At 31.0% G+C, this 27,683-nt stretch overlaps 1 protein-coding gene across 1 annotated transcript; it reads right to left on the minus strand.

Moving 5' to 3' along the window:
• Positions 1–1,073: 1,073 nt before the first annotated feature.
• Positions 1,074–26,218, minus strand: MLH1 (DNA mismatch repair protein). The gene is made up of 10 exons (XM_051219189.1): positions 25,885–26,218; positions 23,987–24,100; positions 22,707–22,993; positions 20,740–20,819; positions 15,371–15,559; positions 11,039–11,346; positions 9,393–9,844; positions 8,254–8,767; positions 4,865–5,094; positions 1,074–1,581 (listed from the first exon to the last, which is right to left on the minus strand). Exons 1-10 carry the CDS (start codon positions 26,089–26,091, stop codon positions 1,161–1,163), a joined length of 2,802 nt encoding a protein of 933 aa, XP_051067872.1. The 5' UTR covers positions 26,092–26,218; the 3' UTR covers positions 1,074–1,160.
• Positions 26,219–27,683: the final 1,465 nt, after the last annotated feature.

The following is a 27,683-nucleotide window of genomic DNA, read 5'->3' on the forward strand; positions in this document are numbered from 1 at the left end:
TAATCTATTGATGTATGAAGTCATTAATTCTGAATGTTTATGCTGTAATCAGTTAGGTGATCATATTAATTTTCAAGTATTTTATTTCACATCTTAGATTAATTTATTTAGACATTAAGGGTAGTGAACACAATACTATACTATGTATCGAGATGAAAGTTTTTCCCGATTTTTTAAAATTCGACCGGTGTCAAATCTTAAGAAACCCATGTTCACCACTTCATGCCGACTAGCTCAAAATATCCAGCATCAATTTCATGTTTAATGTAAAAAACTTAGAGACTGTAACTTGTTTGTTGGATCTTCATCATACTAAAATGGTTGACCAAGGCGTAGTATTCATAGAAGTTTATTTTTTAATTATCGGAAATTATTATTCAAGTATATAGTGGTTGACTTTGTAGGGTGGAAAGTATATCTACAGAACTATTAAAAGCAGATCAAATTGAAAATGCTCTCATTTGTAAGGAGACAATACTAAAACTTATGGACTGAAGATTATTATTTATAACAGCTTTTATAAAGGAAACAAGCTTTATATTTATAGGTTTGTCTGCTATCACTAGACTAGCTGACACTAGAATTACTTCGAGAGACTAAAATCACTTGAAATTCTCTAGTAAATCACGTCTGTGTGATTTGTTCTAACCTTTGGATAGATAAATTATCCTAATATAAGTATTTGTCCCATCAACTATACATTTGCCTCTGTCAATTACTTACGTGTAACCTTGGTCATACTCTATACACAAGTCCATATTAATAGGTACATATTTGTATACCTGTATCTCTTTCATGGTTATAAAGATTGCGTCACCTATTACTCCCGGAGTTAGCGCATCAGCCTTTCTCCATCTCACCGTAACGCCTGTCTGAGTATACGAGTGTTTGAAGTGAATTCATATTTGGTTTTTTATTACCTCCGTCACCTAAACGGGATTAGCCTAAGTAGAATATACGAGGAATTTATGTTTATAAGTTACCTGATTCCCTTTATTTTATTATAAATCCAAAATGTCTGAATTTAACATTGATCACTTAGCAACAGTAGTCGATATAAATAAAAAAAACAATAATCACCAAAAAATATAATTTCAATCTCCTGAGTAACAACAGTAACTAAATAAAAAAATAATAATAAATGCACAATTTAAAACAATTTAACAACGTTCAAACACTTTATATAATTCTGTTAATGATGTAAGACGAATGAAACAAGATTGTAAAGAGAATGATTTAATGTCATTTTCATTATGATCTAAATCGAAATTAGGATATCTTCGACTAGGTAGTAAAGAAGAACATAAAATAGGCCATAGTATATGCTGAATCATCCATTCACGAGGTGATAATGACGATGACGATACAGTGTTTTCTTTATCTGACTTATCGTCAATGATTGATTCGGAAGATGATATGGGCAATGAAGAACAATCGTCGAATAAACTTGATGATGATACTGCATAGAAATTAGCTGTAATACAGCAAATATTTTCAAAGCAAACAGATTCAACTGACCAACTAACTTGTGTAGCTAATTTTGTTACATAGATTGGAAGCTGGTTCAATTCAGGTATATAACTAAAATGCGAGATTTAAAAAAGATAATAGATAGTATTACTATAGTTGTTCTTCATTAATCAAAAAACATTCCTGAAGTTTATGTATTAAGTGACGCTGGTTAACAAAATAGTGAGAGAAAAAATCGCCATGTTCATTTTAGTAAAGAAACATTTAAAAAATTATTGTAGTAGTATGGGAAATTGTCTAGGGCAAAGTTTTAAAACAAAATATAATATTTTCTTATTTGTTTAATTAGAAATATTCGATTTTCGTCTAAATCTGTAATTCCTTCATATTCTAAACAGTAATTATTCTAATGATCATTAACATTGAAACTATTGGTACAATTAATCACACTTATAAAATATGAAACTGATAACTCATAGTCAGTCAGTTAGGGGGAGATTGATTGTGAATAGAGTGGTCTTAAGTGCTGTTAGAGGCATTAGGACGGTTCTCATTTCTCGGTTTCCCACACCGTGGAAGGGTTCTTCTAGAAGTACCTGAAGACGAAATTCGGTTCGAGTAGGTCTTAGTGACTAGAAACCGTGACTGCAGTGTCCAAGGGACAACTGCTTGAGGCGAGTCACACACGACCTTTTTGTGGGTAATTTTCGTGTCAGCTCCTTACTTGTTGAGACCTTACCACCGGAGGCGAAAATCCGTGGGATAAGACGCGATGTGCATTTTTAGAGTCGACTTTTTCTAACCTCACCCTTTCTCGTGGGAAGGCAGCATCGCTGTTATGCCGGTTGTTTGAAGGAAACACCTTACTACCGTCACACCTCTGTACAGTCAGCAGTACGACTTTGCCCTCGAGCATTGGGTCTGCTAATTTTACTTTTACCGACCTGCTCGGCATGGTAGGACCTTGAGGAACGATTGTTCTAGGCAGTGTAGCTCGATTGGTTTATCACGATAGGCAAACCCGACCACCACGTCAAGGTAGCAGCAACGGTCGGGATAACTCATAGTTGAAAAAACATCTAGTTTGTACTCGTATACAGCCACGACCCTGTAAAATTGATAGTCTAACAATATACATCCAACTGCTCACTGGGACGTGAACTTCGTTCGAACTAGAAAACTGTACAGTGAAGTATTTTAAAAATGTTAGGGTGCTTAATGTCATATATTCTCTCATACTAATAATAGTTAATCGATATTAAACGTAAAAATAACTTGAGTTATTAGTATACATAAAATCCAAAACACACTTATTATTAAAAGAAAATCGAAAGCTGGAAGAAACGCTAGGTTATGGACATATTTGTATAAATTTATCTTTTAGAAGGAAAAAAGGAACTAATTCAGCGACAAATTAACGAAAGTGATCAAATCTCAGTGACTGGACTGCAACTTTAAACGACAACGAACTAACTACTGTACTATGGTCAGTCAGATAATGTATCATTAGACAATTCGCATGAAAAGCATGGCTTAAAGTCCTGTACATAAATCTACACTTGGTTACCGAGTAAAAGAAAATCACCAGAATATAAATGCCGTGTGTAATAATACAGTTAATATCACATTTTTATAAGCAATTTAATTCTTTACAAATATATGCATATTTGTGTGCATGTTTCTGTCAATATGAAGTAATCCTAAAGGCAGGAAAGGAATAAAAAACAATATTATAATACCTGTCAATTTGAACTACCGCCGCTCGTTGTCATAGCGACAAGAGATTGAGGCAAGCCTATGTCAAACATTAAGTTATATATATAAGCACTTTTATATTGATGTCGGTTATCGTAACTAAAATATTCTGAGTTTTAATTGAAATCATTAAATTATTTTGATTAGAAAATAATTGTAACAATAATCTGTTGAATAATTTTATACAACACAAAGAAACTTGCATAGGATTTAAGTACGTGTACTCAAGCGATTCCATACCATATATATATATATATATATATATATATATATATATATATACTTTAGGCAATGAAACGTGCTTCTTCATGTAGTAAAGATTGGAGATATTGGTAGTTTAGCATTTAGTAGGCAATACGACTATATGGCAACAAAACTTCTGTTACATATGATTGTAGTTTCAATAAAAACTGCGTTAACATATATTATTGAACTATTAGTGAAAACGATGCAGTTAACAGTAATGATGAAATGAAAAACAGAATGGTTTGTCTTTAACAGTCTTATCTACCTTATGTGAATGGCTAAAACATCTAGCGTTTTTTAGTAATTCAGTATACTCAAGGGTAAGAAAGAACTTTCTATCGTCATATTCTCTATACGGGAAGTGGTATGATCTAATCGAAATCTAAGTAAAAGATCACGGTGAAGCTTTTCATAATATAATAATGACATTTCGTAGCACTAGAGCTTCACATATTGTTAGACATTCCTTGAATAGTTATTTGTCAATCTAGAGAGAAAACCACTGTAATCGGTCGTTTACTATTAAAATCAAGTGAATAGTTAGCGTAAAAAAATCATACACCCAGTCGGGTAGTCTACAAGATACAAAGTAAAATACAACAATATATTTCCATTAGTTTTCCTTTTAGTACAAGATTTATATAAATATATATTGAGATTTATTATAGGATTGTCATCAACCCATTACCAGGTACAGATTCCCGTACTTGACTTCAGACTAAAGTTTAAGTGAGAGGGATGTGTTGAACCGAAGTGGGTGGAGTAGGACTCGAGTTTATAACTTAGTGGTTGCAGATTGAACATTTTAAGCACTGACCAACTACTCCACTACACGATGTTTTGATCGATGGCGTGAAAATATGGTCCTATTTAAAAATGTAGTTTCTCATTTCAACATTACGTCAGGTCGACAGTTTGTAAACCCCAATAGTAGTTCAAAAATGAAACAACTGTCCTTTGCGTTTATCGACATTTGCTGTTCCACTTAATTCTAGTTATTGAATGAAATTTGAAATACAAAAACCATCAACTTCAATAAGTCACTTAAATAAATCACATTTCTGCATGAAAAATAACGAAATTCTCCATTAATTAAAAAGATCAATATAGAAATTCCAATTTTGCATCAGATTACAAATTGACTGAGGTTGATAATATTGGCCATTAAGAACGAGTAGTTGTATTAAACCAAAAACCTAAGGTACTTGTTGAAAAAAATAAGACTATTTTTAATTCTAATCCGAAAACCTGTTGATAAGCAATGTAGGTAGATCTCGAAATAGGAGAAAAGTACCTAGCATCTTTGGGTCTCTATAGGCCGGTAGAATTGTTTTTGAAAATTATTAAGAAAACTCGAAAACAAAATATTTATCAAGTCAACGGAAAAACCTACTCAGCTATAATTAAAGGAATTCCAGTAAGCACTTGATTTCCATTTGAATCGGTAGTTATTTTAATTGAGAAGTAATCCCAGAGCATAGATGCATGCTGAACAAGAGTAGCGGTAGCTTTTTTAACAAATTCAGCTGAACTGATATTAGATAAATATCGTGAAGATTTCCGAAGATATTCATGTCCTATTGATAAAAGATCTGCCAATGGGGCTGGTTCACGAAGAATTATCTAGACATTATTAAAAGATGGTGTGAAGGAATAGTAGTTATTCAGAAATACTTAGTTGAGTAAAAAATAGTTACAAACAAGAACCTTTATGAACTGTATCGAATATCAAAATAGGTAGTTCAACGAAGTCATACTTCGTCCATTAGCAAGCAGTATAGTTATCTGTACGGAAACTTACTACTTATGTATATATATTCAATGAATATTAGTTACCTTTCAAATAACTTTGATTCTTAAGTGAGTTACAATTTACAGATTGTTGACGGACACTATTCAATCCGGTAAGCAAAACGCAGCAATTTATTAAGTGAATGAACAATATGTGCACAGAAACGACCAGAAGATTTACAAGCTCAAAAGTTATGAACAGTGACTTTTAAGTAACTTGTTTCTATTTACTTGAAATAATTTTCTTCAATCACAAAAACAATTGTTATCGTTATGAACTGAATATCGGTCAAATAATCATTTTTAAACCCTTACTATGACAATATCAACAGGACGCTAAAACAACAACTTTCGGTGTTAATATCTAATGTCAAACAATCCAAGATATTGCGCGACCGTCTTTCATTGTCTTCAGTGAGTAACCGCCTCAACTACACTGGTCAGAGCTCACTAAAACTTTGAGAATTACCTCTCAAAGCTAGTCACTAGTGAGTATATGGTAATTATCAGTATAGGATTGTGAAGCTTGTTGGGTTTTGATTAAGATCATGAGTCGATCAATGTTAGGCCAACATATCCGGTGTGAGGCAGTTACCCATCGAAGACAATGGAAGCTGGTCACGCAATATCGTGAAATGGTTGAAGTTAGACAATAACACCATTGGATGCTGGTTCAGTGGTCTAAAGTTCAGGCGTTCGTGAACGAAACCTGAGTTCTTGGGTCCAAATCCTAGAGGTTGTACGCTTGAGTATAGCGAAATAAAATACATAATTGAACTCATGCCGTATTGATATAATTAAATTTGACAACCTAGATCGTTACTGCTTATCATGATTGTCTGTTTGCTGGAAGACCAGAAAAATAATCAAATATAAACAATAATAACTTTTTATTCCGTGATTCCAACTGATAGACAGACAACTCCTAAGCCTACAGATTGAACAAAATATATAGAGTTAGTATATTTCAGTGTTAACAGAGATTACAATACTTTCATAAATCATTTTGTCCATTGATAGTCGATTTTCATCATAGGACTAAAGATTTTAGGAAAAAAAGGCATGAACAAATTTATATCTTATTTATCTACCTATTTCCAATTCTTTTCATCTCAGTACTAAACAGCTATCTACAGATCAGAACAGATCCGGTAAATTTAATTTACAGTATCAATTATCAAAAATAGGAAACACAGTAGATTGATAAATAGAGAATAAACTGTTATATTCCTAATTAACGAACTAACAATAAATACACTTGGATTCAAATTAGAAATTTTAACCACATTTGTTCTGTTTATCAAATATAAATAAATTTTAAGAAAAAATTTCCCGCATTTTTAAAAGTCATCTATGTATATGTGTATGGAATAGGATATAAACAATTCGAAGTTTGTTAATTAACAGTAAACATATAAAACCAGTATACATGAAATAATTATTGATCAAAAATCATTAATTAAATTTCATTAACTTTAGCTAGTTCTATATCCAAGTGAATGGTAATTAGGTACATTTAGTTCTGAAATCACAAACAGGAAAAAGTCAAATTTCCAATTATTATTAGTAGTATATACTTTATTGATAGAACAAAATGCTAGCGATATAACTAAGCCATGATTAGTTTGAACTACATTGGGACAGTGATTAACATTATATCGCTAAAACTACTATGTTCCCATTAACGTGATACTTACTACAAACTAAAATGAAAATACAGGATTATTTCTAATTTCCTAGTGAATTTCATTGATATAAAAAATAATTTGCAATCCACAAGAAAAAAACGGTATGATGATAAACTCCATTAAAGAATAACCAATGAAACGGAAATGTCGATGAACAGAATTATTATTACTGTTATTATTATTATTATTATTATTATTATTATTATTATTATTAATGGCTTTATTCAATATTATATTTTGGTACAATATAGAATTCTCAGCACAGGGTATGTAATACATATTGTATCAAAGTGGATTACATAATATGAAAATAGCACAGAAAGAAATTAAGAGAGAGAGAAAATGTATTAAAATGATTGAGATGAAATATATAAAACACAACAAACATAATTTAGCTTTATACAATCGATTTCGGTTAAGACAGTTGAGTAATATAACCAATTCTTATACAAACAGTATGGTTTAAAACCGAATAAATCCACTTGGTTAATGAATTAGATATTCATTAACTAGTTCATATCAACCTGGTTCATTGGAACTTGATTTTATTATCATTATTAATGGTTTAATTCAGTATTATATGTTTAGTACAATATGGAATTTTCAGCACATAATATTTCAACAAGTTTTTCTTACTTCCTGTACATCACAAAGGAAAAAAACTATTGATAACTACAAGTATATATTATACATGGAATAAGTTATCTAGAATTAAGTGAAATGGTTTCAAAACGATTAACATTTATGCAACTATTAATTAGCAGCGTGTTCAGGAATACAAATTTTTACCTAAATGTTATGTAATGTAATCTTAGTGGGTATCAATACCAAGGTTGGACTTGATAGTTTCAAATAAATAGAGCATTGGGTAGAAAGTTAATAATCAATAAGTATTTTTTGTTATAGCCCAATGAGTAGAAAAATTGTATTTCTGGCGTTTCGTAGTTTAATGTAAGCCACTTCTTCAATGTTCCCTCCGTACTATTTAAACTTGTGCCAATTTTATTCGGTTATTTATTTACTCCGAAAAAACGGTTTACATTAAGCCATGAAACATCAGAAATACAAATTTTCAACTCATTGGTATATAACAATATACATATATTTATTTATTAATAATTTATATTCTTATTTATGATGAATTATCCTACAAACCAATGCGAAAAAACAAACTTATCACTGGATTATAGAGAAAGATTAAGACAATACATAACCAATCTATTACTCTAATATATAAAGTGTTAACAATAAGTTATATATATATATATATATATATATATATATATATATATATATCACTCACTTCACCATGATTGCCGAAATTTGTTAATAATAATTGATAAAATAATGCTTGACTTAAAGGTTTTAAACGTATAAGTAATAATTCTGTATGATGTTGTGCTAAACATCTTGTTTCATCAATAAAACCAATAAATTTACATGAACGTAATGTAGTCTTAATAGACTGGTCTAAATCACATTCTAAATTACGTTTTAATGCAAGAATACTCATTAAGTAAACTGTTCGATGACGAGGTTTTGATGATACTGATTCTATCATATCATTATTTGAGTAAGTTAAAAGTGTATTCGATTTGCTAAGTAAACTATTAGTAGTAGTATTTTGAGATGATAAACTTGCATCTGTTTTTATTATCGGTCTAGATGTTAAACTAACAGTAGTATCAGTATTATCAATAGTTGCATTATTATTAGTGTATGACTTTAAATGATTTTGAGCTGTAGTGGTTACTTCATTTTCGTCGGAATCCTTTTCTTTCTGGTCATGAAATAAATGGGATTGTTCAGTAGTTGCTCTAAGAAGAAATAAAATTAAACAAAAACACGGTAAAGATTAAATATTTTTTTATTCTTTGTTCGAATAGATTGCATGTTTATAAACGAATTTATAGTAAATGTGACAATGGTATGAATACAAAATTCAGTAGGTACTTTTAACATATCCTTGACGAGAAAAGTATGTGGAGCAGGAGATCAAACCTGAAACTTATTGGCAGAAAGTCGAATGACTCAATTACTATGCATCCAATTGCTCTTATTAGAGAACGTCTCATCGCTTTTGACAGATAAGGCAACGTGAAAGTCACGAGAACATAATGGAAGCATACAACAGGCTAGGTATATATATGACACAATCTTAAATCTATGATGAGGAGTTAGAAACAGAGTCCATTAAGTTTGAATTCAACAACCTAACAGTAACTCATTAGCTGCAGAGACTTAGATTTAATTTTTTTTTCGGGATGAGTTCTAGGTGTACAATGAAAAGTTTCAAACTAGAATGAAACAGTTGGTTTTCAATAGCTCTCCTCAGTTGATACCAGACTGTGATGAGAAATTACGTCAAATATTATTTTACTTTCATTTTAAGAATGAACAATTTCACTCATATACAATCATCATGATAAAAAGACCACTAACTTGTTCCAATCAAATTCATCATAATTCAATGAACCATTTTCCTGAAGAAGATTGGATTTCAAAATTTCATCAGCTTCATCAGAATCAACTTCAATATCCGGACTCATTTCACCGATAGATTTTTTCAACGAATTATTATGTAGTCTTTCAAGCTTACTACAAACCATATTATTATCATTATTATTCATGTAATTTGATTGAGGTGATAGAAAACGTTCAAGTTGTTGTTCACGCAGATCAATTCGTACTTTTTCATTCGGTCTATAGACAACTTGTGATGAATGAAGATCTTTTGAATTGTTATCTTTTGATTGATCATTATGAATATTTAAATCTTTAAGACTTTTAAAAGTAGTCGGTGTTGGCAAACAATTCCGAATGAATGTTTGAATTTGTGCAGATGATAATAATGCTTGTTCAACAGCATCCTGTAGTCCATTAACTATTTCATCCTGTAAAAAAAATTAAAAAAAGGCATAAAATGAGAATGGTGAAATAAGTTATATTTCAACAAGAAAGATTGGATAATAATTACAAAGTTATGATAGTCAATAATGTGGAGATGTTAATTATCGCTTTATAATACTATTAGTACAATAAACATAAAAATTAAAGAAAATTGAAAATATGTTCGTTTTACACAAAACAGAACCTCTTTCAAAGTAACTTTCTACAATATCATAACTAAGATTTCCTGAATGTCATTGGTTTATTCAATAATGTAGTAGAAAACTTATTAGTCGTCAAATGGATAAGTTCCATTTCAAAAGCTAATAATCACACCATTAATTAATTCGTATTGAGTTTTAGTTAATCAACCAAGTGGGTGTGATTTGTAAAAAAAAATTCCAGTGGTAAACATGATTTATGTGGTTAAATTATGCATTAACATAGATCAATGTTGAAGCAACATGTAATATTTCAAGGAAGAAGGATCCATTTCAAGATTTTTAGTACTGTTATTCAAGGTGTTTAGCAGATCGTGTGTTGTTCACGTCTTCAACAAAAATAACAATGTCACCTATGTATTATAAGTAAGACACTAATCTCTACAAATGCACACGACAGGAATATTATCTCAAAGTGATTTTCTTAGACACATTCAAGCAAACATGAAGAAAGTGGACAGCCTCGACGGATGCCATTTGCGGCAAGCCACTACCATAACAGTAATCCATAAACTCTGGTCCGATGAAGTGTCTGAGTAGAGAACAGTACCATATTTATATACTTCTTTTGTATATCTTTTTATATAGAAGTGCCACTTTCAGATAAATGGATTCATCTAGAGTTTGACCATGTTCTAAAAACCACGGAATGATAAACACCTGATCAATAAATTCATGGTCAATTCTAAAATGTTTCAAATTTTCTCAGGTACGTTATTTCCAAGCTTCCGCTAACCGTCGAATTATAATAGAAACCAAGAGCTTAAGAACAATGTTGATTAAATGGATCACTTCATGGTTATCACAGAAAAATTTCTATTGTAGTAAACTGATCAGTAATTGACATAAAACGTCTTCAAATTTGTTATAACCTTTCTAACTTGGTCAAAAGCTAGTGTATTAAAACGAAAGAATCTCACAGTTTATTCAGCTTCAATGAGTACGTAAATAAACATACAATAAAATATGATAACTAACCTCATGAAGAAAATTTACTTCAGCTTTTGTTGGATGTACATTTACATCTAAAGTATGTGCAGGCAATTGTATATTCAAATATACATATAATGAATTAGATGTTGAAGATTTATACATAATATTTGAATTAGTCGATATTTTAAATGACTTCTTAGTTGTTAATATTGCTTGATGTTGATCAATTGGATTAGACGATAAACCACGAGAAATCACAGAAGAATAAGCACATTCGACAATACGTTTTATTGGTGTACAACTAACTAAACGATTATTAATGAATAGATTAAGTTTTAAAGATGGACTACAACCTGTACAAAGTATGACAGCCGAGTAAAAAAGATATAAAAAAGAAACAAGTAAACAATTCAATCTATTGTTAGTAAACATTTGAATCTATATAAATTTAGTTATTAACTTTATTTTCATAATTGAATTCACGAGTCGATCTAAGCTAAACCACTACTGAAAACCTGGAAGCGCTGAACGGCCGTTTTGTCCTAGTATGGGACTCCTTAGTAGTGTAGAAATACTACAATCTCCACAAATCCTCACACTAATATCAATTTTATACTTACGATATTCTGGAGTCCTGGAAAACGATGGAATTAAAGACGAATATTTTTACCTTATTTGAAACTATTCTGTTGAGTAAAGCAAAATTACAATGTTGATATTCACAAAGATATACGATATTTCATACTACATAAACTGAACACTGATATTCTAATCGGTATGATTACTGTTAGACAAATAAAAAATACATATTGTTGGTGACAATTATAGCATTAATATTAAACCGTATAAAGATGATGATGAATACTCCTAAAAAATGAAATATACTCTGAAACTGAAGGAGCAAATTATGTAAAACTATAATTATTCTTAATATTTGAAGTTGAACCGTTTTGCTTAATTGGCATTAAATTTCAAGGGATTAAAACAAAAAAATGTCAAATCTATGATCTCATAGTGTTGTGACTGACCATGAAATCAATTAATGTATCATTCTGTTATATATATAACAAAATTCCAGATGACGTTGACGATTACAGAACAAATAAAACGACAATGAAGACAGGAAATTTCTCTACAAGTACCAAATATGATGAATGTTTTACAGATAACATGAGAAACTCCATTAACTCATTGATTTCATTTAGTGCCTACTTTTATGGTGTGTTCAGAAAGTAGGTTTGTGCTTCGGTGTACGTTTTGCGTAAAACACTTTTTTTCCCAAGAAAAAACACTACAGGCAATTATATAGGTTTATTGAATTATGCGTAATGTGATAATAGGTTAACACTGGTAGAATCTTTAACATGCACTAGAAGCTGACTATATAATTTTCCATTGATAAAAAAGGAAGTATTTAACATTAAACAAGTCTGTAGAATAAAATAAAGATTTTCTGTTTCCGTTTCATAAGCCAGAGTAATAAGCACAAGTTGGTAAGAAGATGAACATACATCTTCGAAAGTATAGTTATCTTCCAAAATATCTAATGACCAATAACTTGTGGAGAGTATTCACAAAACAGGTGGATTACGACTAGCGTTTATTACAGTTAGTTTGTTAGTCATATATAACACAGAACTTGGTTCATGATGTGTAAAGAGAAATAAAGAAGTTATGGCAAACAACGCTACGTTTGGTGACGTTATTTCACTTAATTCAAAGTTTGTTAAATACTACATTTAGTTTTGTCCCTAGTTTATTCTGCAAACCACAAACTTTCGTTTGATGTATGATTCACTGCCATAACCTTTTCTGTTCCAAAGCTATTGCAAATTAAACATAACCCATGTTACTCTATTTTTCCACCCTAATTCCCAGTTTAAACGAAATTGTATTTTTCCAATTGTTTGTGCGTTGTGGTCATCTATTTATGCATGTATCATTTTACACTAATGAATTGGGAATTGGGAATCAGGAATAAATCGAGTAGTGTTCTAGTTAACTCATCTGCTCTCTCTCTAGCTTGTCAACCAATCAGGTGACGAAATATTTTTTGTCTCTCTACCCAAGGCCGTTAGTCTCGATTCGGACTCACGCATTTCTGGTCTCAGGGTTAAAGCAATCAGACTACCGTGTCAAGGCCATAATCTAGATCGAGACAAGTTCTCCTGTATATCATTGGGTAGACAGATCAAGAACAGGATAAAATTATCATGAAAAATCTCAGAGTAGTAGAAGCAGCAAAAGTATTGATAGTGGTACAAAAGATTAGGTATTGAAAAAGACACAAAAGGTATGAGATTTTGGGAATAGAAAGAAAGAGTGAATGCACCTACATCATTTCGAACGATTATCAGCCGTGTCATCTAAACTTGATAATCAGTGATTATGATAATCGTGCAAATCCTCACAAGATAATATAGACCTTCTGATATGGCTCAGTCAATGAATTCATGGATTGGTGCCATGTTTTGGTTTAAAAGACCCTAGCTCTCTATTAGCCTGCTCCTACACCAATCAACATCTCCCTTCAAGGTTGGACATACGTAATACAAGTCCCAACCACCTCAGTTGATGATTTATTACCTCACCAATAGATTTACCATCTTTACCAAGTATCCTATTACTAACCCAGGCAAAGTCCCCAAATACACGAGTAGTCCTTCGAAGACACCTATGATCAAGCACTACGAATATCCACCATTCTTCATGGACATATTCCATATCCGCAAGGTAAAAAGTATGTTGTTAAGCAGTATACTGGTTCATTGATTGGTACGCAGATATCTCGCCTACACCACAAATGACATCAGTTGGCAAACACTAACCAAGCTTTCTGAATCCATGCAGAGACTTCTTCAAACAGCAATGCACCAGGGCTGATCAGACATAAAAAATAAGTGAATTGATCGACAAGCTCAACTACATCATTCGCCATCACTAGTTCAGAACTTGATGCAAACTAATCCTAAAGCAAAAGTGTGCATTTAAAACTGAAAGAATCGTATCACAAATATGTTTGCATCATTGCTCAATGCGATAAAATGACTCTTGATATATGGTAAAGTGAAATATGACTGGTCACTAAGCGTGAACAAATAGGCACTTAGCCTGCTGACTATTTAATATGTGACTTCATTTTCTTATTGATTTCTACTTCGGACTCACTGAAATTGACTACTTGTAACTGTGTTGAATAAAGTATTGTCTAGCATTCACTTTGGTTCTCTATTATTAGTCGTGAATCCTGGATCTGATATAATGTGGTCTGATTTCGGTATTGTGTACCGTCTAAGTATCCAATCTAACGTATTATCGTGCTGTACCGCAGAAACAGAAAAATATTTTAAGCCATCCGTTATAGCAATTCCGCATTTTGTCAGCGATCTCACCAAACAGAATTATAAAATTTGCGTATTTTAAGCCAACAAGTGAATTTTCTATTAGACTGGTTTTTGAAAAGTTAGATGACGAAAGTATTATCTTTAAAAAATATCTATAATGAAGTTGAATAAAACTAAGGAAGGTGAGCAAACTTGATGAATAACACTTGAGATTGGCAATTCCAATGATAGTTTTTTTTTCGTTTAAATTTCATGTGTTGTATATTCTCAGTATGAAACTTTTCATTTAAACATGCATCAGTAAGTTTGTGCAATGAATATGATTTACAAATCGATTTACGGAAAAAAACCTTGCTTATCGACAAGTCTCGTGTTTCTGCTAACAGCTATTTTGTCTAGAGAACACTAAGTAACCCTATTGGTGAGATATAGAAAAGACCATGTGATTCGAATTACCTAACAGCCAACTTTATCGTTTTTACAGTCTCCAAAGATCGAAATGTTTTAGTCATACAGACAAATCTCCCAACAACAAATGGATGATGAAAAATTATATACAACTTGGGAATTAAGAATTCGATTAGTTTCTGACATCTTAAGCGATATTTAAGATTGCATATGGGATATTCCGATAACTTATCATATTCGAAGGTAAATGTCTTTTATCGCGTCACTTGGTATGATCACTGATTTGCTTTATAGTAAATTGAATATTCCAAGTTACCAGTAACTCTATGGTGAAAATCAGGAGACACAATTAAGTGTACGTAAAAATGATAGAATAAAATATGAAGTTTGGTTAATTCTTATTGTTTGTTACCGGTATGAGCTGGCTGTAGACGTCATATTAATAAAATTCTCATGATCAGGTCTCCAATGATGAGATAATAAAAATTTTTCTAAAAAAAAACCAGTTATACCTAAAACAATTTTGCTTAATTACTTCATTATTTGTTATAAAGCCTATAATAGACAGCTTGTTATAATTTAATTTACAAAATTAGCATAACACCATACAAAAACAGTAATTTGCCTGAAGAAACTTGATTTGGCGCAGTAAGTAAACCTTCATAGCGTAGACCGTAACGTTCTATAGCAAGACGTGTTGATTCTGAAGATGAACACTGTGAACTAGTGAAAGAAATTAAATTCTGTTCTATGGACGAACCAATTACAGCACGTATTGCATCCGTTCTTGACCAACCAGCAGATGTACGCAAACCTAGAAAGAATATATTTTGTTGAAAAAAAAACGAAGAATTTAGTCATTGTTACATTTTGTTATTAAATAATAAGTGGATAGGTCAATTACTATTAGGTGAATTAGGGTCCTAAATAGAAAAAAATGTGTCGATTATACCATTAACAAACAATCATCTATTTACCAGATACAGTAAACACTGATAAAGTTGTTTACTCATTACGTATAGGTTTATACACTCGTGTTTAACCCAGATTGTTTGCGTGATACCTAGTGATACTACTTGGTAAAATAAATCGAAGTAGTGCAACGTTCAAACCATCGAAGTGGAAATTGAAAGTTGGGTAGTTTAACCAGTAAAAACTCTAGCCTCCAATCATTTCTCTAAGATATTCTTAACAAAAACTTGAAACCACATATATTAAACCTTTCCAATTACAACTTCTAAGCAGATAGTTAGCGAAGAGGTTTGAAAAAAAAACACCTTGTGATTGTTAGTTTGCTTAATAATTTTTCTTGTTTACTTTGTCTCACAAACTTTGTTATATACATTTGCATTTTAAAAATCTATTGTACTATCTACATTAATGACCATCTCTTTGAACCGGACAAGAAAAATAAGCTTAAATCTACAAAACAGAAATAGTTCACTCCTTATTTAAATTGTTTAAACCTAATACATTTTAGTATTTATTACATTAGACGGTTTAATTCAACTTAATCAAACAAATAAAATGTAAAAAACGAAAACCAAACATTAGAACATTTTTTATGATATTGCAATGAATGCTACTTATGTTGAAAATATAAGTAGTATGTGGCATCATTCAGAATTGGAAAGAACAGAGAGGGGAACAGAAATTAATTGTGATAACAACGGAGTTGAAAGAACCATGAATCACAAAAAGGACAACTTAAGGAAGATGTGCAAATAATGTATTTACTGTAGCTATCATATTTTATAAAAGCACTCGATAATTTTGGATTAAACAATAAATTGGTTATCCTCACAAAACTTCGTTCATTATCATATGAAGGGCGAAATTCGCCAAATTTTATTCTGAGATTGGAAATTAGTTAATTTTAGAAAGAAAGAAGAAAAAATAGTAAGAGCTCTACCTCTACACTGATCGTAAAATGATAAAAGAAAAATTATAAATTGGTCTTTTCAAATATTTGAAGTAATAACATGTTAACTATTGAGAAATTTACATGGAATTCACTAAAATTATAACTAAATATAATAATTCAGAATGAATAGATGAGAAAAGGATCAGTTATTATTCACGAATTTGAAAGCAGTCAATTATTAATTAATTTTTTATGCGATATTTATTATCGTTTATTATTACTATTATTATTATTATTATTATTATTATTATTATTATTATTATTATTATTAGTAGTAATAGTAGTAGCTGTAGTAGTAGCGTCATTTATTACGACAATTGAAATCGAAAATCAACACGCAGAAATAATATTTCCCTAAGGACCAATGAATAAATAAACTCTTGATGAATAATGAAGTATCTATAAAATGTAAACCGATAAAGACTAAGGGAAATAAAGTAATAAATTACTATCAATTGTAATTTTGCTTGTACTTAATCAATAAAAATGATCCTAATTATTTTCACAAGGTATTTCAACAACAAAGTCCAAGTAAGTAACCATAATATATAACATACTGATCATGTACATAATTAGGTAATGAACTTTAGCATCCATTTTATTATTTGAAGGTTAGAAATGCAATCAGGCTACTTTATCTAATGTATTACGTTATCAGCTAGAAGATAACATAACGTTCCATCACTAAGGGTTTTGACCATAGAAAGCTGAAACAACTAAGATTTTCAATGTGATTGTTTATATGTAATCTGGGAAATACAAGAAGTGAATAAGTCAAGAATTATCTTGAACAGAAAAATTGGTAATAGATTATATGTCCTGCAGTAGGCACAAGACCTATATAACTAGAAAACATATTAAAGCAAATATTAACATTAAACACATAAAATATGATTTTGAGAAACATCAGTTCAATTTTAATAAAAACATATATTAGCATAAAGCCGTGATGAAAAACTAATTGAAAATAATTTCATTCCTTCTATTCGTTCTTCTTTAACAAATGTCTAAATTCACGCGATTAAGGGTCACGAGTTGATCTAACTTAGGCCACTATTGAAAACCTAGAAACACTGGATGGCCGTTTCGTCCTGGTATGAAACTCTCCAGCAGTGGGTATCCACGATCCCACACGAGGGAATCGAATTCTAGATCTTCAGTCTATGGCACCAGCGTTTAATATTTAGACTACTGGGCCAGCATCTAAAATATCAATTTTCGATCCACTAAAAATATGTAATTGAGCATTTATTTGAATATCATTTCAATGTAATGCCATATTACAGGTTTTCTTCCATAGAGTTAATAAATAAATAAATAATACTACCGGAAACGACAAGGGAAATTGTACTGAAATGGTTACAAAAATTTAAAGACTCATGATAATTCGACGTCTAAATTGTGCTTAAGGACATTAAACCACAGATCCAAAGATGTTTCTTCATCTGTAAGTGGAAATGAGTAAACTCGGGAAAATGAGTGGCGGGGAATCAGTTTGTATATTATCTTTCTATCTAATGGTTCATAGTATCTTTATACATCGATATACGTAAGCTTTTTGTCTATCCACTAATTATCATTATTTCTTTTACTACTCGTAAATTACGGTTAATTAACCAGTGAATACATTACTCAGATTCATGTCAAAAATACTGTGGTTAAACACGTACTGTGATTTATTATTTTCGATTTGTTGTGGCAATGTATTTTAAAGATAGAATTACGTGAGTTGCGGATCTAAAATACACGAGGCGTCTAAATGCTCTTCCTGGTTTTCTGACCAATAAATGTGGGAATGGGCGAGTTTTATGTGGGTCAATAAATCGTCCTAAATACTGCATCAGAGTTATTAGATTGAGTGTTCTCATAATTAATTGAATCATAGAAATAAGACTATGAGACGTAAATACAAATAATAGCATTTACAACCAAGTTCATCAATGGATCATCACAATCCCGTGGAATAAATTTCAAATATATTAAGACAGTTGGCATTAAGCAAACAATCATGATTGGGAAAAATGGAAAACACTTATGAATTAGGCTAAACTGGTCATTGTTCTCAATGAAGCTCGCGTAGTCGCAGAAATAGAATAAAGTGACCCATGTTCTTTATTTGATCATACAGCTATATCCTATTTTTGCTTATTCTTCTTCTTGACAAAAAAGATAAAACATTAGGTCAACTTATGATCCAAAATGTACATATTCCCTCAGTATAAGTTAATCAACCGATAAACATTTTAGACCATAAATAAATCATGTGAATAACTTTATATTTTAACTTAAAAACTGAAATATGTATTTTTGCTATAGGAATTCCAGGGTGTATGCCCATATAAATGCTGGTGATCGATAGAACTCGTGATATGCACCGTATAATAAAATATTTTATCCGAATTACATCAAATAGTTGGAGGAAAAACATCAGTGCGAAATCAGAATTTAAAAATTCTAGATTGCAAACCAAACAAGAAATGTAGGTGAAGAGATATTGAGACTTAATTCACTGAAAATAAAACAATTAACCAACATTGTCCGAAACAACTTCAAGTGAAGGTAAATTCGATTTGTTATTTGGAATAAAATAAGACAAAGGTTAACAATATGAAAATAGTAACAATAATAATAACAACAGAGATATACGATAAACAAAGCCTGACTGTACAACACATTGCTAGTATTTCGAATAAAAGAAATGATAAAACGTGATATATTTCTTATGGAAATGACAATCTCGATGATTTATTTATTTTACCTTGAAGGAAATCAGTACAGTAATATGTACAAAGATTTAAAAACAACAACATTAAAAAACAAATAGTAATGAAGGAAATAAAGTAAAAATTTATTATTATGATAATAAACTATTTTTTACAGGAAAAAAAAGCAGATTGAACAATAATAACATGTTGAAAACAAGTGAAATTTCATTTCCTTCAAAAGTACATTTTACTGTTCACAAAGAACACCTAAAAGAATTTTAATATAGAAATTACCAGTGATGTTGCTTGTGAGTTATGTTTAAAAAAGCGTTGGGGTAATATCACCCCGGTGACTTAATTCAAATAGTTACGATTGGCTAAAAGATTATAGATTAAACTAATCATTCTTTATTTGACAGTGTCATATTATCAGTCCGAAAAGCAGTTGAAGGTGCTTGTATGCAAGTTTCTAGATCCAGTTATATAAGATGACACTTTAGAGTATTAAATCATACAGTCAGGCATATTTATAGATCTCGGTGTTACTTACACGATGTGGCAATCTCGCAAAAAGAGATGAATAAACACAGAGATCTATCAAATATCTGTACCTTGAAGTGGATAGGTCTTGCAGTAGTAAAGCAGATATGAGAATAACAAAGTGTTATAAACTCTACACTTCAAAACAACATTAAGATTCTTGTGGATCAACAGATATCCCAAACTGTCTCTCGCAAAGCAAACGTCAACTAAATCTGTCACAATAACACTATTATCTTTAGAACTGCCCTCATAAACGTAAAGATTTAACAAAAAACCGATAGTCATCAAAAATGTTGATCATCAACTGATTATGTGAAACTTAAATAGGAGAGTAAGATGATATCACCTGCATGCTTTAGGTGGAAAAGGTTTGTTCAGAAAATAACGACACTGCTAATCTGAGTCCTTTCAACTGACAGGCCTGCAACGTCGTTGCATACAATGAGTTAAAAAGATGACTTATACTAAGAAATGAGAAATTTGCTAACCACTGATATATATGCCATACGGTTTTAATACATTCATTTACTTCCCCGACCGGACTGTCACCTTTATCCCTGAGAATAATCGAATGATGATTATTTGGGCATAAGAGATAACGTTTTGGCTTTATATCAACCAGCTGACATATAGATATACAGACTATATACGTAAAATACCTAGAACTGGAAAATGTTCGACTTCTTATCCTATAAGATGAACAAAGTAATAGACCATGTTGTATTTTTGAACCAACATGTCTTTTTATGCACTTATCCTCTTAAAATATTAACATAACTATGAGTAAACCACGAAGTGCATAGTTATTAACATTAAACTAACCTTGTTCAATCGAACTTTTCCCAGTAGCGCTTTCAGAATGTAAATGGAATCCACATTGTTGAGCATAATGAATAGCGTACCTAAAGTAAAGAAGATGATTTGAAATAAACTCTAGTAAATAGTTTGTGTAAATACCACATAAAAAACAATACAATCGACTTATTATAGTTGAAAAAAAACCATTTACTTCTATCACTTATGAATTTCAAACATTTAAAAATTAAGAAACCATATTAAATACAACATGGTTTAAGTCTGACACGATTCCCTATTTTGCTTAACTAGAGTTTATCACAAAGAATTGATTGAAATTAGGGAAAAACATAATGAAAAAGGTCTTATTATCATTTAGGTGTAGCGCATACAGACTTTTAGTTGACTGAATGGAGATAACTTTGGTTGGTGATCCTTCATTATTAACAATACAAATATTTGCTAATATATAGATATTATCAATACAGGGTTGTGGAGCTTGTTGAGTTTCATTGAAATCAAACCATCAGTGTTTAACCACCATTGAAAACCTGTGAGCACTGGACGGCCATTTCTTCCTAATGTGAAACTTTCCAGCAGTGGGTATCCACAATCCTGCACGAGCGAATCGAACCCAAGACATTCCAACGCTTAACCTATAGACCACTAATCCAGCATCCGACGGTGTTAATGTCTAACTTAAATCAATCCACATCGCGCGGCCATCATCCATTATCCTCAGTAGGTAACTACTTCATACCCTACACGTTTGAACTCTGTCACGACTTCTCACAAGAACTCCAAGAATTCCCTCTCGAGCCTAGTCACTGGTGGGCACACAATAATTATCAGCATAGAGTTGTCTAGATTGTTAACTTTCATTGAAATCATGAATCGAATAACCTGGGTTCATTTCCCGTGTGTGAGGTCGTGGATTCCCACACTAGGACGAAATGGCCGTCGAGTCGTTCTGGGTTTTAAATGGTGGTCTAATATCGATCGGCTCGTAATTGCAATATAGATATTATATTTCCTTTCCGATGATTTTGTTTACTTAAGCTGTACAATCATACTTACAGTTAATTTTATTTGTGAAAACTATTAGTCTATAGTAAGACAGACTGGTGTTGAATAGCTAAAAGAAAAACTTGAAGTGGTACCTTGTCATGAATTACTTACGAAAATCAGATATTGAGAGAAAATTATGTAATAATCGGCTAATGAAAAATGTTAAGATAACGATAATTGTCCGCTTGATAAACAATAAGAACAAAATAAGTAAGATTTGTAATGATGGTTAATTAATGGTCGTGAAAAATAAATGGAAAGTTGTAGGAAAAACGATCGAAGATAGAACGGAAGGTTAAGACCATGGTTGAATGGTAAATTGAACATACTGTTTTCGTACTCAAAGGTTATGGTTGAACTGGTGGACATCAACAGTCTCTTCTACATACAAGTTTCACTTGCATTTATATTGAGCCTACGATTCTGACTATATGTATGATTTTGAAGGCGACTTCTCGTGAAACGGAATGACTAGAACTAACAAGATGCTCCAAAATTGAGGTTTTTCAATAGATAGCATATATTCCTAGTATCGTAGGAACATTTATTCTCAAACGAAAGATACAACTGATTCCGCATATTACATTCATTAGAAAACATTTGATTATGGAATTTCAAATGTTAAAAACCCTTGACCATCATGAAAATGTTTATAGTTCACATTTGTATCTTAAAATATTATAATCTGCTTGCAACTACTTACATTTCTAATAAGTAGCATGATGGCGATGTGGATAAACATAATGCAAAACTCCTACTCTCTGAGCAGGACTACAGATTTATTTAGCATATTAAGAAACCTTCAGAGCATGAATTGAAATTTAAAAATTAAGCGCCTTGAATTTATCAACCGGTAGCAAATCTCTCTGCATTTATCACTCCAATTTCAAAATAAAAATACAGATTAAACACTTTAGTCGACTTACTGAGCAACGACATCTGTCACCTTCGACAATTCCTCTCTTCCATTTTTCAAAGCAGATTTCCTGATTGGTGCATTATAAAATAAATTCTCTGCGACAATAGTAGTTCCCGGATTACCAGCACAAGGTACAGGTTTCGATTCAGCGACTCCAGCACGATATCTAACTTTGAAAGCACAGTTCTGATTTGCTGTGCGTGTTGTCACAGTAACTAAGGCAACATGGCTGAGACTAGATAGTGCTTCACCACGAAAACCAAATGTAGAAATTTTACTTAAATCTGAAAATTCCTAATACGAAAGTAATAAGAAATTTCAAGGATTCCAATGAAAAATTGAAGTAAAAAAAACTTTATGCTAAAATTTAGAATTCCGATAATGAAAGGCCATCTGTCAAAGTGGAATTTTCCCAAATCTCTAGCTTCAAAAGTATTCCCTGCTTAAAAAGACTAACCGCTAAGACAGTATTTCTTGAACAAGATTCGATTTTTTTATCAATGAAGATTATGGTTCGTTTAAACATGCTAAAGTATAACATCTACACGTTTATAGGAATTAATAATTAATACAATTACAATTGTTTTCGTTAGTTAATATAAATATCACTCCACTGAAAATAAAGTCTGTATTATCCATAGTCCCTCAAAAACAGTAATAATACAAAACAGACAAAACATTTTCATTCATTAGGGTAGCAATTATTTCATTTTCAACTCTTATTACGAACTATATTGTAAGCCTAAATAAAATTGTTATGATAACAGGAATATACATGAGAATGATGAAAAAAATAAGATATAAATTGAGGTAAGATAGAACTGTGTACCGAATTGTGGATTGACTGGTTTTATTACATTTATTTTTACTATTTATATTAGTGAAAAGACCACTTTGGCATAGAATAAGGAAGGTATCAATCAAGTACCAATAATATTAATAATGATAATCATAACGATAAAAATAAAAATATTGATGGATATACTGTAAATGAAGCACAATTAAGGAAGATTTCATTGTTCACAAATGTTTATTTTATTGTCTAAAGCAAAAAAGAGAAGAGAAAACTATACTACGATTAACATTAAGTTCTGTTATGAACTATTGGTTTAATGTTTGATACAAACTATAAAATTTCAAAATCTCTACAAATTCCCTTTGTAACTAATTGTTTAATTATTTATTTACACGTAATCATTTTTTTTAGTAAAAATACAAGTATATAGAAATGAGATAATTGAAGGAGAATATAATTAAGAAAATACAAGAAATATAACGATCACCAACTTTTAATTTGCTTGTAGTAAAACGTTCGCATAGAATTGGCAAATCTGACTGATGTATACCACAGCCATTATCTTGAACTTGGATAAGTTTTAAACCTCCATCTTTAACAGTAATCTATTTTAAAAAAGAAAAAAATGTTAGTATGCAGAAAAAAGATATCTTAAATGATAATACAGATTAGTTAAATGATTAACTTAACTCAAACACCAGGCACCAGGGTATGAGCATGAACAAGAGGGCTGATGATAATACCCGACTGCTCAAATCAAAGTAGAGTCGGATCTAAAACTAAGACTTAAAATTGGAAATATGCAAGTTTACTATCTAATTTTATTAGTGTATCTCATCATTTCATAAATACTGAGCATTATAAAAGAGAATATGAATATCAAAGGAGGATAACATTGAATATTAACCAGTAAAATTAGTTTTATTCTACATTATAAGTTCGAGATATATAAAAAAGTATGCGAGATTAAAATCACGAGTGAAAATTTCATTAAGCCTAGAAAAACAAGTGTGCCACTTCAATAAGAAAACAGATTACAAGAGGTGAATGAGCAATACACATAGCTACTTGTTATATAAGTTATGTCATAAATGTAATACCTAGTAATGATCAATTAATAAATGAATTAAAACATTGTGTCGAAAAAATAATAATATTAATAATAAAGGATTTGCCCTCGAATATGAAATACGATAATACACTGAACACTAAACTAGATAATATTGCACGTAGATACACAATTCCGACCAACAACTGAGAGACAGATAACAGATCAGAATCATTGTTTATTGTCACAGTGTGAAATCAGAATAGAATTGAGTTATGATGCAATCAATCTGTTACATACAACAATAGCTTATATACTTAGTGATTTTCTTTCCTCCTTCCGTAGCCATCCTTATTTTACCTTCACTGGCCACATTATCAGAAAGATTCTGAATGCGGTAGCTAACCACTCAACTGTAAAGGTCTTTTATTATGACGGGAGGTGTGTAAAGAATTGCTCATCACGAACTAACGTCATATAAACAACCCCTGAAAACTAGGGAAAACTGAAAATTTGTATTATGCTAGTTTAGTCTCTGCAAAATTTGTACAACTTTCAAGAATAACTTACACAAGATGGATTGTTAGAGCGTCCAAGAATTTACATGACCCTTGACTCTTAAATAAAAAAACATCAATGTTTTCCATTCTTGTTTTTACACTAAGAGCTAAAATCTAGCGATTGACTTATTAGAAGAATTTAACTTAACCAAAATCTATTCACAATTAAGAAATATTAATTATCAACTCATTTGAACTGTTTAAAATACATTTTATTGTATTAACCAAATATATGTTAGTAATATAAACAGAAGTTAATATGTAGCTCGGAATATCTACAAAAGAATTGAAAATCTGTGAAAGGATTCACTTATCGAATAGGTAAAGTACTTACTACAAATCCAGCTGGTAAACTGAGAATTCAATAGACCAAGAGATGACTTTTTCATGAATAGGTATTTACTTTTTTCTAGAAACTACCGGGGACGACAAAACAATGTTAATCATGCTTTACTGAGTAAAAGCCAAAAATGTGTTAATAAAATTGGTGATTAATCAGTTAAATTAATAGTCAGTAATTCAATGATATTTGAATAATTCCAGCTCAATGTACGAATTCCTGATGAGTTTCGAAATAGTGCAGAACACCCGTTTCAGTATTTCACGATTCTTAACAGTTTTCCATTCTTTTTATGAGGAATACTTAACAATTTCAAAAAGAAAAGTTTCATAAAGAAAAAACATAACTATGAACTTCATCACATAATAAAAATAACTGATATGAGATAGTATTGATCAGTTAAATAAAAAGATTAAAGTGAAACAAACCAAGTATAAGTACTTTTATCATTGTACTACCAGCATCTATACTATTCTCCAGGAGTTCTTTAATTGCATTTACAGGACGTTGTATTACTTCACCAGCTGCAATTCGATTGATTACCTCTTTCGGTAGACGTTTAATGGTCTGTGGCATTGATTTATCTGGACTTAGCAGTAGTAAATTAGCGGAGGATTTAGAATTATCATCTGAGTTTAGTTTATCCATTTGGCTGAAGGTTAGTGGTGAATTTCGCACATAACATTTAATATCCTATGAGGAATAATAAACACCTTCACTACAGTAGTAACCTTGAGAAGTACTGCAGACTTTCGTTCATATCAGAATATTTTACTTGAAAATGAAAAAAAAAAACAATTGGTTAAAAAACTGCATAATGCAAAGCATTAAAAGAAAGTATGACTACATAGAATGTCTAACAAAGATAAATTGATGTAACAGAAAACCACTATAAGATTAAGTACATGAAGTAATAATAAACAAATATTTAATAAAATGGGTTTCGCGAGATGAATTAGAAGTTAGTTTTTGTCAGAGACTGACAACAGCTGAAGAAGCATAGAAAGTCAAAGAACACTGAACATTTGCTTCGTTTTAGTTTGGCGACTTCCAAATATTGAGTACCTACGATCTAGCATCTAATCAAATGTAAGACCTTCAGGTCTTCAGGAGGTCGAAAAAGTCAAAACATAATGATTAATGAAGTCGCCAAGTAATACGGTCACCAACAGTTAAGAAAGTGTAGGGACTGTGTAAGTTTGTTATGATACTGCAGAGATCATAAACAAATCAGTTTCAGTTTCCATAAAATATTTCACACGAGGACAAAATAACTAGTATTGAAAATAAACTAAGTCAGTGGCCAGATTCTAATAGGTTAAACCTTCTCAACAAGCTATATTCCCTCATAGTTGACCTTTTTAATCGGACTGTCACATTTATATCGTAATCACTATAACATTTTTCCTAGAAGCTAGACTTGATACTGTTGATGCTTTTAATTTATGCAAACTGGAACGCAGCTCAGTTGAAACGAACATGACTGAAATAATCAGGCCAAACTGACAGGCAAGAAAACTTGATAAATAATGACTGAATGAAATAATATTTTGGGATATCAAACAAATTTCTGCTCCAAGTTACGACTATGTTTTTAACCAATTTAAATAATTACATTTCCAATATTTATCTTGACGAACTATTTAGCTTATTCTCATAAGGAACAATTTAACTGACTAAAAATACATATTTGAAGCAATTAATCCCTTTGATAAATTTGGATAGTGTAATAAGTAGACGAAGATTATCAGAACTATGTGAAAAAATATATTTTGAAGCGATTCGTAAGTGGAATGAAAATCAAGATTTTTAATTGTTAACAAATATCAGCATAGAATATATTCATCTTAGATTAGTCAATGCTAGGATCACAAGACTAATGAGTGATTTATTTGTATTATGACTAAATAATCTAGTCTGTTGGATGAGGACTATATAAAAAATTAGGTAAATAAAAAGTAAATAACAAATTCTTTTTATAGTCATTTTTAAGGAACACTACAAAAAGAAGTCATTCATGCATAATTTGTGATAAAAACGCATAAATTTGACTCAGAATACGCCCAGATCTCATAGAGATAAAAAGTGCGACCGAGTTCCAACCTCTATATATTCGAGTGGCTTTACTCGATTTCCCTAAATACTTAACTATTTAGTTGGAATTTTCCACTATCTCTCCAGAATGCCAAACTTACGATAACACTCACACATAAAATCAACGACTGTGAACCAATTATTAT

This window comes from Schistosoma haematobium, chromosome 2 (assembly GCF_000699445.3).
Source record: "Schistosoma haematobium chromosome 2, whole genome shotgun sequence".
NCBI lineage: Eukaryota > Metazoa > Platyhelminthes > Trematoda > Strigeidida > Schistosomatidae > Schistosoma > Schistosoma haematobium.